The following is a 12,763-nucleotide window of genomic DNA, read 5'->3' on the forward strand; positions in this document are numbered from 1 at the left end:
GTTGCACACTATGTTATGTATCATTTGGTAGAGCCTAATAAAAGTTTTACCCTGACCTGGATAGTCTAGGCAAGCCTGACCTTGTCAGATCTTAGAAGCTATACAATTAAAATCACCGTGAACTAAAAATAGCTTACCAAAATCCTACAAGAGTGTAAAGTAACTATGCTAAATTTCCAGAAGTGTCTGCTTCTGAATATAGCTGTTGAAAAATTAAATGTCAATGAATTTTTCTATGAACAAGTGTGTTTAATAAACCAACAACCATAACAAGTAAGATAAAGAAGCAGGACATACAAAATCAAGTACCACACTACAAGTAGCTGGTAACAAGCCTGTTTCAAAAGGTAATCTTCATCAGGTACATTACAATTTCTTGCTTCCAAATGTTTATGTAATTATACACAATGTAGCGGATGGTCTAGACAGGTCTGATCTTGTCAGATCTTGGAAGCTAAGCAAGGTTGGCCTTGGTTAGTAATTGGGTGGGAGACTTCCAATGAAGACCAGGGTTGCAGAGGGAGGCAATGGCAAACCACCTCTGTTAGTCTCTTGCCATGAAAACCCTATCAGGAGGTCATCATAAGTCAGCTATGACTTGATGACACTCTCCATCACCACCAATAAAAGATTTGTGTTCTTGGATTTTGGATCTTCTGCTTATAGCCAGAGTAGGGAAGACATCACTGTCCTGAAGAAGAATTCTTCAGCATAAGCTGAAGCACACTTGACACAGACACCACAGAACTGGGAGTATGTTTTGGCAAGAGTGATTGGGTAGTAGGTGGAGACTCCCTTTCATGTGAAAAGAAAAAGAACTATATCTTCTTAGAAGAAGAGTAATTCCTGCTGAGTTTCTAAAGGGGGGGGGTTTGACTCCGAGGAGGACCCTGGGACTGTTGAGAAGAGAACATGGGTTTAAACTAACTCCAAGAAACCTGAGCTGTCATAGGAAACTCTGTAAAGAAACATTGTTTCTGTAACTGAAGCATTAAGTAAAACACCTCTCACTGCCATGAACCAAGAATATAAGGAACTAAGCTTCAAGGAAACTGTTTTGCCTGTTACTCAAAGTGTATTCTGTACAATCAACAACATTTTACCTCAGCACTTTCATTCCCTGACTACTCTTATTCAATCCTTGACTTTTTAATAAAGTGTTTTTTTTAACGTTATACAGTCTCCAGTGGCATTTCCAACAAAAAGCAAGAGGGCTCCTGCTTCTCCCCATTAAGTTCCTGGGCTGGGCTAAAAAGTTATATCTGACTGTCAGGGTGGGACAAACATACTTTCAAACCACAAAGATTAACTGCTCAGCCAAAGCAGGCACACTGGATTTTGGTGGGAAAATCTGCCTCCTGGTGGGGAGTGAAGGGGCGGGGTCCTTCATACCATTTTTGTTCTTCCACTGATCCTGTGATATAGAATGGCAGAAGAGATGCAAATGAGAATCCTCAGTGGTATTCTTCCATACGGACTGCAAAATACAGTCTTTTTTTGTCAGGATTTCTCAGGCTGATTATACATGAGTTTATCTGTGGGCAGTGGAACTTATAATGGTTATTTGATTTTTGTATAGTAATCATCAATTTTTCTAAGCCCCTGTGAGGCAAGGTTTTTTAAAAAAATGAATGCACAAATAGTTTAATTTGATATCCAAACTGGCAAAGTATGATTAGATCTTTCCTTTCAAGTCAGGATTGGTAATCATTGTTTGATGAGCGTTTTGGTCTCTACTTCTAGTTTGGACATTATTAATTGAAACTGTGTGAGAGAAAGAGTGAGTCTGCTCTTTGTTTCTGTGCTATAAACTATGGTTTGAAGGGTTGTCTAAACTGAGCAAATATTTCTTTTTAAGCCAGGAGCTGCATTTTTTTGATGTGTCCTGCTCCTGCCATTGCAATTTTTTTACAAACCAGTTTGTAGTTTGCAAACCTTTGAACTTTAATCCTCCCACTGAGAATGAGTATCTGATTGGGTTATTAATATTGCATCAACTGTTATCCATATTTGCCTAACCTTGAGTTATTGAATTTCCATTTGCTTAAAGCAGACTATTAATTGGATGTGGATAAACGTAAAGGGCACGGTGTCTGCGGAAATTACAAAATATTCAGAGAACACGGGAACCGATGGTGCTTAACTGCAGAGGAGATATAGATATTGATGTTTTTATGACATAAATAGGCATTCAAAATATTCCTTCCAGTCCATGCAAATTTCAGAGGCCTCCATGATTAGAACAGATCCTGAGGAATAGCTGTAGTTAAGGATATTAATTTTTTTTATAGAATAGACAAAAACATTTCAAGACATGTTGAAATCTACAGATCAGTGGATTTGAATGAGGCAAAATTTATGGAGTTATTTTCATTTCCCTGTTAATAGACACATTAAAATTAATAGAGCTTTAAAACAGCAAAATACCTTTACAGTAATGAAGGTCTATGTTGCTGTAAAGAGGGTTAGTTACGGGTGTCCAGTTAGAAACACCCTTGTCCCCAGCTCCTTTTTCTTGAATACAAATAAGGAATGTGAGGGATATGTCCTTGTGTGTTAAATATGTCAGGCATGTACTTGACAGAAAGTTAACCATTAAGACTTAAGAACTGGCTTTTTTATTCTTCATGAAGAAGTGAAGATGGCCATATTAAGGATAGGGGCCAGAGGAGAGACAGTTGTGGCTCAAATCATTGGATGTTACCATATCAAGGGACTGGAACTGGAGTTGTTAACAGGAGAAAAATACCCTCTTCGGTCCACTGAGACTTAACATTGGAAGTAGACATAGCAGGTCAATAACATTACCTGATAAAAAACATCCCATTATGCCTCTATTGCCCTGATCTGTATGGTCCAGGCTAATCTGATACTTAGGGGTGTGTGATCCAAGTCTGGTAATGGGAGGGGGGGGAGCCAGATTTATGCTGATCCAGGTAAATCTAGCTTTCCTGCTTCCCACTGAAGAACTCGGCTGGGCTGGTTTATTTGGTTGCAGCAGAGCCAAATAATTTTGCAGGCAGCCGCAGGCAGTGAGAGGCAGTAGCACAAAAGGAATCAGAGCAGGAGATTGACACAAGGATGGCAGGGCAGAGGAGAAGGAAGCAGACAGAGTGGATACCCATCCCAGAGTGGATACCCATCTCCCATCCATCCCGCCCAAGCTCCAAAAGAACCCTTTCAAGCTGCTGCCCGCGGCCACCTTTTAAACTCTGAGGCTTGACTTAGCTTCCATCCATTGTTTCAGTAAATCCCTTCAGTAAAAGGATTCTCTGTGGGATCCTCTGGTTTGACATTGGAATTCTCTGGTTCAATAATGGGACTCCATGGTTTGACAACAATAAGCTTACAAGGGAGTTATGTTCAACCAGAAAATCCCAAGTGGGGGGATGGCAGTGAAGTTTAAAAGGCTTGGATTTTTTCCTCCATAGGAAACAATGGCGAGTTGCTGGGGGCAGCTTGTTCAGGGGGGCATACAACTGGATCCTGGGGGCCAATCCTCCTGGAATTTGGGGGGCCCTTCGAGGACGGTCAGGAGTAGGTTTCCTCCAAATTTACACTGGACTTCACTGTCTCTTTGCCTATCAGGGTTTGCCATAAGTCAACTACAACTTGATGACACTTTCTATCACCACCATGTCTCTTTTAGAGGGGTGGACATTTTTTCCTCCAAGAAGGTGGCAAGCCTTTTGGTAGGATTTCCAACCTCCAAGTGAGGTCTGGAGAACTCCCAGTATTACACTGATCTCCATGCAACAGAGATCAGTTCCCCTGAGGAAAATGGCTACTTTAGAAGATAGACTGTAAGCAATTATACTCTGGTGTGGTCCTTCTCTAGGCTCCACCCCCAATCTCCAAGAATTTCCCAACCTGGAGTTGGCAACTTTACCTAGCTGAAACCAGACCCAGTATGCAGAGGCCACCAGGCTGGCCAGGTCAGAGCTTCCTGACACTGCTAGTGTCAAGTAAATTGCCTGATGACTCTTCCTTTAAAGTTTTCTTCTATAATATTAGAACTTTACCTCCACCGACTCTTAACAACCCCCACCCTCTCTGTTTGCTACTTTTAATCTCTTGCAAGTTCCTGTAGGGTCAGCATTTCTCAGCTTCTGGGTCAGGACCCAAAAGTGGGTTGCAAAGCCTTTGAAATTGCATCACCTCTCTAATGGTGGCTCTTGCCCTTTCCACCCTTTTCTTTCTCTCCTCTTCTTCCTTGACAGTTTCTCCTATTCTCTCCTTGTCCTCCTGCTTTGTGACAATCAGGGCTTTTTTTCAGCTGAAATGTGGGGGAATGGAGTTCCAGAACCTCTTGAAAATGGTCACATGGCTGGTGACCCTGCCCCCAGATCTCCACGCCGCTCGGCGGCGTGGAGGGCAATCTAAACTCCCCTCGGTCTGGAGATCAGGGGGCGGGGCCACCAACCATGTGACCATTTTCTCTGAGGGCAACCCACTGAGTTCCACCACCTCTTTTCCCAGAAAAAAAGCCCTGGTGTCAATAATTGGGGGGGGGGGAGCTGTCTAGCAACTAGTAACCTCACAATAGGAGCTGAAAGAAGGGAGGGCAGGCTGACAAGCAGGCCCAGTGCCAGGGTTTTTTACTCCCTAGGCAAGGCTAATGACTTGAGCCTCCCCTTTCAATGCTAACCAATTTTCAAAAACAGATGCATTGTGGGAAAATGAAAAGCACAACATTTGAAATTGCTATTTTTTAAAAAAATTGCGAGAAAAGTAATACAACAATCTTTAATTTTTGTTCTCAGATACAAAACAGTTTTAGCACACAAATAACAAATCATTTTGAATAATCCTGTGAATTGTGATGTTAAAATTTAAGTCTCTTAAATGTTTCCATTTCAGGCACATCAAAATCTCATGTTGTGTGCCTTTTCCTTTGCAAATGTTGTTACTAGTTCCTTCAGGTCAAGTGCTTATGCCTGGGCATGTTAAATTGATATAGTTGCCAAACCGACTAGTCTCACTTGCAGCATTGTTGAGTGTATGAACGTTTTTATAAGTCTGAGCTTTGAGAAACTGTGTTCACCGCTTGCCACTGACACTGGAAGTGTGAGAAGGGTCTTAGAGCAACAGAAACATTAGGCACACTATCCAGGAGTTTTTGTTGCAGTATGAAGAGAAGTACTCCTTCTGGTGGCATAGACTTTGGAAGTCTTCGAGCAATTGCCATAAGTTCACAGCACAGATCTTCAGCATCAATGTCTTCGTTTCCATTGTGCACCAATGATTTGCATGGACGCCCGACTTACTGGGCGGATGGTTTGCTGCTGTGGGCGGGGAGGGCAGACGGAGCAGGGTGGCTGCCATGTTCCCCTGGGCTAGCCGCGGCCAATAGAATTCAAACCCCGGGCCGCCAATCAGAGGCATCCGGGGATGAACGGCCGGGGGATGGGGCTTGGCTGCCAGACCTCAGGGAGGCAGTCTTCCCTCTGGTCCAGCTGTTTTGTATTTAAGACGCTGCCGCCCCGCTCCCTCCACACTCCGTCCTCGGCTGTGAAATCCCTCCCACCACTCCCTCTATATTTTGGGTTATATTGCTTGTACTGTCACAACTTTCTTTGGCAGTGGGTCATTGGATCGGATCTCGTTGGGGGGGACCAGGGCTGCATGCCCTGGTCCACTGGAAGGGGATTCCCATAGGGGATCTTAGAGTGAGTGATGGAGGTGCATGCCCAGTTTGGGGGCTGCCAGGGCATACTCACTTCCAGGTGGCAGGGGAATCATTCAGGGTGTACACCCACATGATCTCCCCCTTCAATGCCACTCCTTGGTTCCCCCCCTCAGCTGGGGTCTGAGGGAAGAGGGGTCATCGGCTGGCAGGTGGGTCAGCCGATGCTTTAGGGGGATCTGATCCACATGACTGCCATGCTCCTACTTGCTGTTTTTTCTAATAAAGTTGTGGCCTTCTTTCCTCCAGTCAAGCATGTGGTCTGAGTTTGTCGCCTTGCCTCCTCCTCCCTCCCCACCTTCAGTAGTAGGCTGCAATTCTAAATTCTTGTAGGCAAAGGCGGTGCAAGGGTTTGCGGCGCTCGTGGCTGGCTGGGCGCCCCTCCCGCACGCATGCTAGTATGCGTGCGCACACCGGCCTGCGTGATGACATCATGCATGATGTCATCAGTACTTGCGCCTCCGCTGGCCCGATTGCTGCAGCGGGTGGCCTCTGAGCTCTCCCGCTTGGTTGCCTGCGCTGCCGCAGATGCCTGCCTATGGCGGCTGCACCCAGCTGGGGGCTTGTGCTGGTGGCGGCGGCGGCACGGGGCGGGAGGGATAGGAGGCTGCTGCTTTGTGGCGCGTGCTCCCGCCCCCCGTGCCTCCTCCGGCGCTCCCTTTGGCACCCCGCGCCTGAGGCCACCACCTACTTGGCCTCAATGGGCACGCCGGCCCTGCTTGCAGGCCTTAAATACATCTTCAGAAGAATTTTTGTTGATACTGTATATATCATACAGGAAGCCAAATAGGGAATTATATTGTTGTAGCTGTTGGAATCTCTCTTCAACAGATTGTATGGCCATGTCTAAGACAGCATAATAGAAACCTACTTTGAATTTCTGCTTTGGATCTTTTGGTGCCTCTTCTTGGGCCTCATACTCGAACTGCTGTTTCTCCTTTTTCTAACTTGTTCCGTCTCAAAGTTTGGTATTATTTCTAGCTACTTTGCAATCTCAGTAGCATCTGTCAAAACTTGTTGAAAACCCTCATCACACCTACAGCCCACAAGGTAATTCTTGGTCACTTGCAATTGGCCTGTGGCTGAATTTAAATCAGAGTCCTTATTTTGTAGTAGCTTGGTTGTAAGATTAATTTCCAAAGGGATGTTGTACCATGTAACAAGGGATACCACAAAGTTGAACTTACAAATTGCATCAGCAAGGGCCTTAGCTTCAATTCGAGAAGTATTTCTCAATAATTTTTTTAGGCTTGTGTCATCAAAGATCTCTATTAAAGCATCATATCTACTATCAAAATGATATCTCAGTGGTTTCAAAGCATCAATCCAACTCTCCCATCTTGTTTGACTCAATGGCTTAACAGTTATACCTGATACATGGCTAGTTAGAATTTGCCAATGCTGAGTTGATGTAGAGAAATAATGATAGATCTGTTGAACCAAACTGAAGAAACTCGTTACTTCCAGACAACACTTAGCGGCATCATTGACTATCAAGTTTAAAGAGTGTGCATTGCAGGGCACGAGAAAGACATGTGGATTTATGTCTAGGACTCTCTTTTGTACGTCATTTTCTTTGCCTTTCATGTTACTTCCGTTATCATAACCTTGACAACATAGATTTTTAAGTGGTAATTCCATTTGTTCGAGCTGTACGAGAAGAGTTTCTGTCATAAAGGCACCAGTAGTCTCCTGTAGTAGAACAAATCCCGATAAATGTTCTTTTGTCATAACCCAAGGCTCAGACAGATGTCTGAGTATCTGATAGTTTGGTTACATCAACATAACATATAATCGTTGTCATTTGTTCAATATGACTAAATCAGGTGTGCAGTCCAGAACAACTGAGTAGTATTTGGCTGAGTTACTTTACACATGCTAAAATTTTCTGCTTTATAACTCCTGCTAGGAGCTGTACAAGCTCATTTTGGATCTCTTTTCTTCAGTAGTGAACCATTGTTTCTTCATGTTTAACTCTGTGCAAGTGTTCATTCATGATAGGATCAAAAAGGGCTAAATATTCTACAAACTTAAAAAAAATTCCCATTGTTAGCACTGTCCAACGTTTCACTTGTTCCACGGAATGCCAAGTTTTGCACGCCAAGAACGCTGACCAAAGCAATCAGCAGGATCCTTGAAAACTTTACTACAGTAGTGTCCTGAGTATTCTTCCTCCTTCTTCTGCGCCTGTTTATTAATTTAGCTTGCCTTCTCAGCCACCACTGTGGCTGTGGCTGAGATCATCTACGGTAGGGTTGTCAGCCACGTCATAGCGGGAGATCTCCCAGAACTACAACTGTTCTCTAGGCAACAGAGACCAGTTCCCTTGGAGAAAATGGCTGCTCTGAAGGGTGAACTCTACAGCATTATACCCCACTGAGGTCCCTCCCCTCCCCAAACCTCACCCTTTCCAGGCTCCACCCCAAAATCTCCAGGAATTTCCCAACCTGGACCTGGTAATCCTAGGAGCCATAATTGCTGAGTTCCAGGGGTTGTTAATGATGACTTGTAAGTAGGGCATTCATATAGCTTTAGGGAAAGGTGTGGGAGTAGTTGCAAAGTTCTTAGTGCAGAGGTATTTCGCCCCTGCACTTCCTCCTCTGAAGCATGTATGCTCTGCACATTGCTACAGCAGAATTTCCCCACTTTCCTTCCCTTTCTTGCAGCCATGAAGCTTTCTTTCAGCACATTACTTCCCAGACATAACAGAACAGCTGTGGAGATTTTAGCGTTTTCCACTCTGGCTCTCCTCTTCGTGTTGCTCGGGTACACTTTACTGTATTAAGTGGTTTCTTTTCTTAGCTCTGGGGGTAGTTTTCTGCCTTTCCCCCTTTGTTTTCCTTCTTCTTTCTTGCGTTGCTTTCTCAGGTTGCTGAAAAGTTTCTTTTTGCAGCACTGGAAGCTTTTTCCTGGCTGGCACAACAGAGTGACCTTCTACATCTACTCCGTCCCTCTTCTTATGCTTGTTGTGAGACAATGGGGGGGGAGAATTATGTTGTACTTGATAAGGAGATACTTTTTCTCTGCAGTTATTTTGTTTGCTTTCTTCTTTCAGCTGGCTTTTTGGAGAGCTAAAAAGGAGTAGTTTTAGTGAGACTTGTTCCTCTCAAGTTGATTGAGTCTTCTGGGATAACTTTGAGTCTCCTAGACTATTTTGAGATGCAGCAACAACTGGCAACATTATCTCAAAGCAGAATGATATAATTCCTAAGGTTTGCCTTTTTTGACAGTTAATGATCTCATATTGCCTACCCAAAGCCATACATACTGCTGTTATTCAAATTGTTATATACAAATTGCTAGTATATTTTTCACCTTAATAATTATGCTAACTAGCCTATTTATTATACAGTTTTCTGCTATTTGTTTTACCTATTGGGAAATGTCTTGTTAAAAACTTTAGGGTGAGCTTTTTAGCTGCTTGACTGTCTGTTTAGAGGGCCATTCCCCCTACCCTATTAGGGGGGTGCACAATAGGTTTTCTCCCCCAGTGCTGCCTGCCCATTAGCCCTGTTTGCTGACTTAAAAGTCCAGAAGGCAGAATGCAGTGGCTGGTGCCAATGGGACTTTTGCAAGTGATAGGGGGTGCAGTATAGGGGTGTGCACTGGGGAAATATTTGGTTTTCCTGCTTCGGGTTTACCTGAAGCGGGGAAAAAGATTCAGAATAACCCAAAACCGGCTTCGGGTTTGGGTTATCGGAATCATTTTGGTATGCTTCTTAATGATTCGGAGCATATTGAAGTGAGACCCCCATCTCCCCCCTGAACCCCTCTTCCCCCAACCCCACTTACCTTTCCCGAAGGCCAGAGCAGGCATCTTCACCACCACAGTGGTCAGCAGGGCAGTGGGGAAGGCCGCAGCTGGTGCCTTGGCCGCCCACACCACTGCTTTGGCCTCTGCAGTGGCCAGCAGGGTGGCAAGGAAGTCCGCAGCCAGTGCCTACACTGCCTGCGCCACTGCTTCCACTGCTGCCAGGATGTCCCAGGTAAGTGGGGTGGTGGTGGGAGGTAGCCCTTTAAAAAGGCTCCAAAGTCCACAAATTCTGGATAATGGTGCATAACCTGTTACAACAAATTTTACAATGTACAATCCCTTTTAAACCTGAGATATTTTTGTTAAATTGTGTACCAGAAGATATTGGAAAAGATCAGAAATATTTTATAATCCATGGCATAACAGCAGCAAGAACTGTATTGGCATCCTTCTGGAAAAGAGCAATAATACCCCGAGAATTGATAGCGAAGATAATGGAAAATGCAGAAATGGATAAACTAACTTCATTAATGAAAGGACAAATAGAAGAAGATTTTGCAGCCCCATGGACACCATTTTATGGATAAAAAATAAATATAGAGACTTGAATGTAGTAACTATATGAAGACACTACTGTAATGTATTATTAATAAACACAGTTAAATGTCTGATGAAATGTTATGATGAAAGGACATAGATAAGTAGAATTCTAACTCAAGCAGACTCTATGATATATATTGGATATTCCCTCCTTACCTTTTCCCTTGTCCTCCCCTATTCCTACATGAGAAAACTAATAAAAAGCTATTAAAAAAAAACATGCAGCCTGATGAAGAGCCCTGATGAACTCAAAAGCTTGCACAATGTTTTATGTCATTTTAATTGGTCCTAATAAAGCATACCCTCCTTGGGGGAAAACAAGGCCCCGAAGCTTCCCGAAGCAATCCGAATCCCTCCGGGAAGCTTTGATTCAGTATTTCCGAATCTTTATGAATCGGGCCCGGTTTAGGTTTTTTCCCGAACCAGGAACCCGAAGCACACACCCCTTGCGCAGTATATATAAAACTTTTACAAGACTTTATAATTAATTATATCCCATAGCACTGTTGTGGTATTTATCTTAAAATAAAAAATATAAATTGTCAGTTGTATTTTTTTCAAGAAACTAATCTGTATAAAACTGTCCCTCAGGTCAGTTTCTCACCCTCTGAGGTCTGCGCCCTCAGTGGCTGCCTAGTTGGCCTAATGTTAGCACCAGCCCTGCTGATGAGCAGGGGTTAAATGAGATGTGCAGCTTTAAATAGTTGAGTTTGGGTTCCTTAGACCCAATGGGTTCCCTGCAGCCACATAGCAGCTGTGGGGAATGGCTGTTAAAAAATAAAGGAGAGCCTGAGCAGCCTCTGAATACCACCAGAGGAAAAGGAAGAGCTCCTGCTCCCCCCCGAACGTTTCCCTGTGTCAAAATAGCACAAGGGAGGGTATTACCCTGTTTTTACTGCTCCACATGCGCAGAATACTCCACCTGGAGCAGCAGAAACAGAGACTCCTCTCCACTTGCTATTTTTGAAAATGATTGCAAATTGTAAGGCACTTGTCATGAGCCTGGAAAATTTGGAAAAAATGTTCACTTATTTTAAACATTCAAAACTAGATCACTAATGCTTTGTATGTGTGCATTTTCAGCTTGCTTTCTCTATGTCCAGGCTATCTTCTATATTATACTAGCAACAAAGCCCGTTGTAGGGAAAAAATACAACAGGTTCTAGAAAAGGTAAAGCGGGCAGGTGGACATTGCCAGCTCCTCCATGACTGATCCTGGTCGAGTGAAGGGGGATGGCGGGCGTTGCCACCTGCTGTGCTCCTGATCCTGGCTGGTGAAGGTGGGGTGGGAGTGGGCATTGCCTCCAGCTCTGCACCTGATCCTGACCAGGGGGCAGGCATTGCCTCTGCTCCTGATCCCAGCTGGGTGAAGGGGGATTGGGAGTTCTCTCCTGCTCCTTGCCTGATTCTGGCTGAGTGAAGGGGGCAGGCATTGCCATCTGATCCATGGCTGATTTTGGCAGGTTGAAGGGGTGTGGGCACTGTCAGCTGCTCCCTGCCTTATCCCAGCTGGGTGAAGGGAGGAGTGCACATTGCCTCCAGCTTTGCACCTGATCCCAACCGGATGAAGGTGGGGGCGGGCTTTGCCACCTGCTCCACTACTGATCCCAGCTGGGTAAAGGGGGGTGGGCATTGCCAACTCCTCCGCTCCTGATCCCAGATGGTGAAGGTGGGGGTTGGCATTGCCACCTGCTCCACACCTGATCTCAGCCATGTGAGGGGGTGATGGGCTTTGCCACCTGCACCATGTCTGATACAGGCTGGGTAATGGGGGGGGGTAGGCATTGCCACCTGCTCTGCTCCTGAACCAAGCCGGATGAAGGGCATTGCCACTGCTCCTCATTGCCACTGCTCTGCTCCTGATCCCAGCTGGGTAAAGGGGGAGTGGGCATTTCCTTCTGCTCTGTGTCTGCTCCCAACCAGGTGAAGGTGGGGGGTGGACATTGCCACCTGCTCCACTCCTGATCCCAACTGGACTATGGTGGTGAGCGAAATTACCACCTTCTCTGTTCCTGATCCCAGCTGGGTGAAGGGGGTATTGTCTCCTGCTCCATGCTCGATTCTGGCTGGGTGAAGGTTGGGGGTGGGCTTTGCCACCTGCTCTGCTCCTTATCCTGGCTGGGTGAAGGGAAGAAGGGCATTGCCTCCTGCTCTGCACCTGATCCTAGTCAGGTGAAGGTGTGTAGTGGGCATTGCCACCTGCTACACTCCTGATCCCAACTGGGTGATGGCAGGGGGGGCATTGCCACCTGCTTTGCTCCTGATCCCAACTGGGTAAAGGAGGGTGGGCATTGCTGTCTGCTCTGCTCCTGATCCCTGCTGGGTGAAGGGGGTGGGCATTGCCACCTACTCCACTAATACCAGCTGGGTTAAGGTGGAGGTGGTTGGGTGGGCATTGCCACTTTCCCTGCTCCTAATACCAGCTGGGTTAAGGTGGGTGTGGGCATTTCCACCTCCTTCCACCTCCTCCACTCGTGATCCAGGCTGGGTGAAGGCAGGGGCAGGCATTGCCACCTGCTCCACTCCTAATACCAGCTGGGTGAAGGTGAAGGGTGGGCATTGTCACCTGCTCGGATCCTAAAATCAGCTGGGTTAAGGTGGGGGGGGCAGGCATTGCCACCTCCACTCTTAATACTAGCTGGGTGAAGGCATGGGGCAGGCATTGCCACCTGCTCCCATCCTGATCCCAGTCTGGGCTTCCCACCATGGCACATTTTCTGGAG

At 45.5% G+C, this 12,763-nt stretch overlaps 1 protein-coding gene across 1 annotated transcript in view; it reads right to left on the reverse strand.

Annotated features, from left to right (window-relative positions):
• The window catches only part of ASIC5 (acid sensing ion channel subunit family member 5), a 28,715-nt gene extending 19,212 nt beyond the window's left edge, over positions 1–9,503 (reverse strand). The window contains exon 1 of the mRNA XM_054989647.1: positions 9,479–9,503. Within this exon, the coding sequence (XP_054845622.1) occupies positions 9,479–9,503 (25 nt within the window). The remainder of the gene's footprint in view (positions 1–9,478) is intronic.
• Between the last annotated feature and the right edge of the window lie 3,260 nt (positions 9,504–12,763).

This window comes from Eublepharis macularius, chromosome 10, assembly GCF_028583425.1.
Source record: "Eublepharis macularius isolate TG4126 chromosome 10, MPM_Emac_v1.0, whole genome shotgun sequence".
Classification (NCBI taxonomy): domain Eukaryota; kingdom Metazoa; phylum Chordata; class Lepidosauria; order Squamata; family Eublepharidae; genus Eublepharis; species Eublepharis macularius.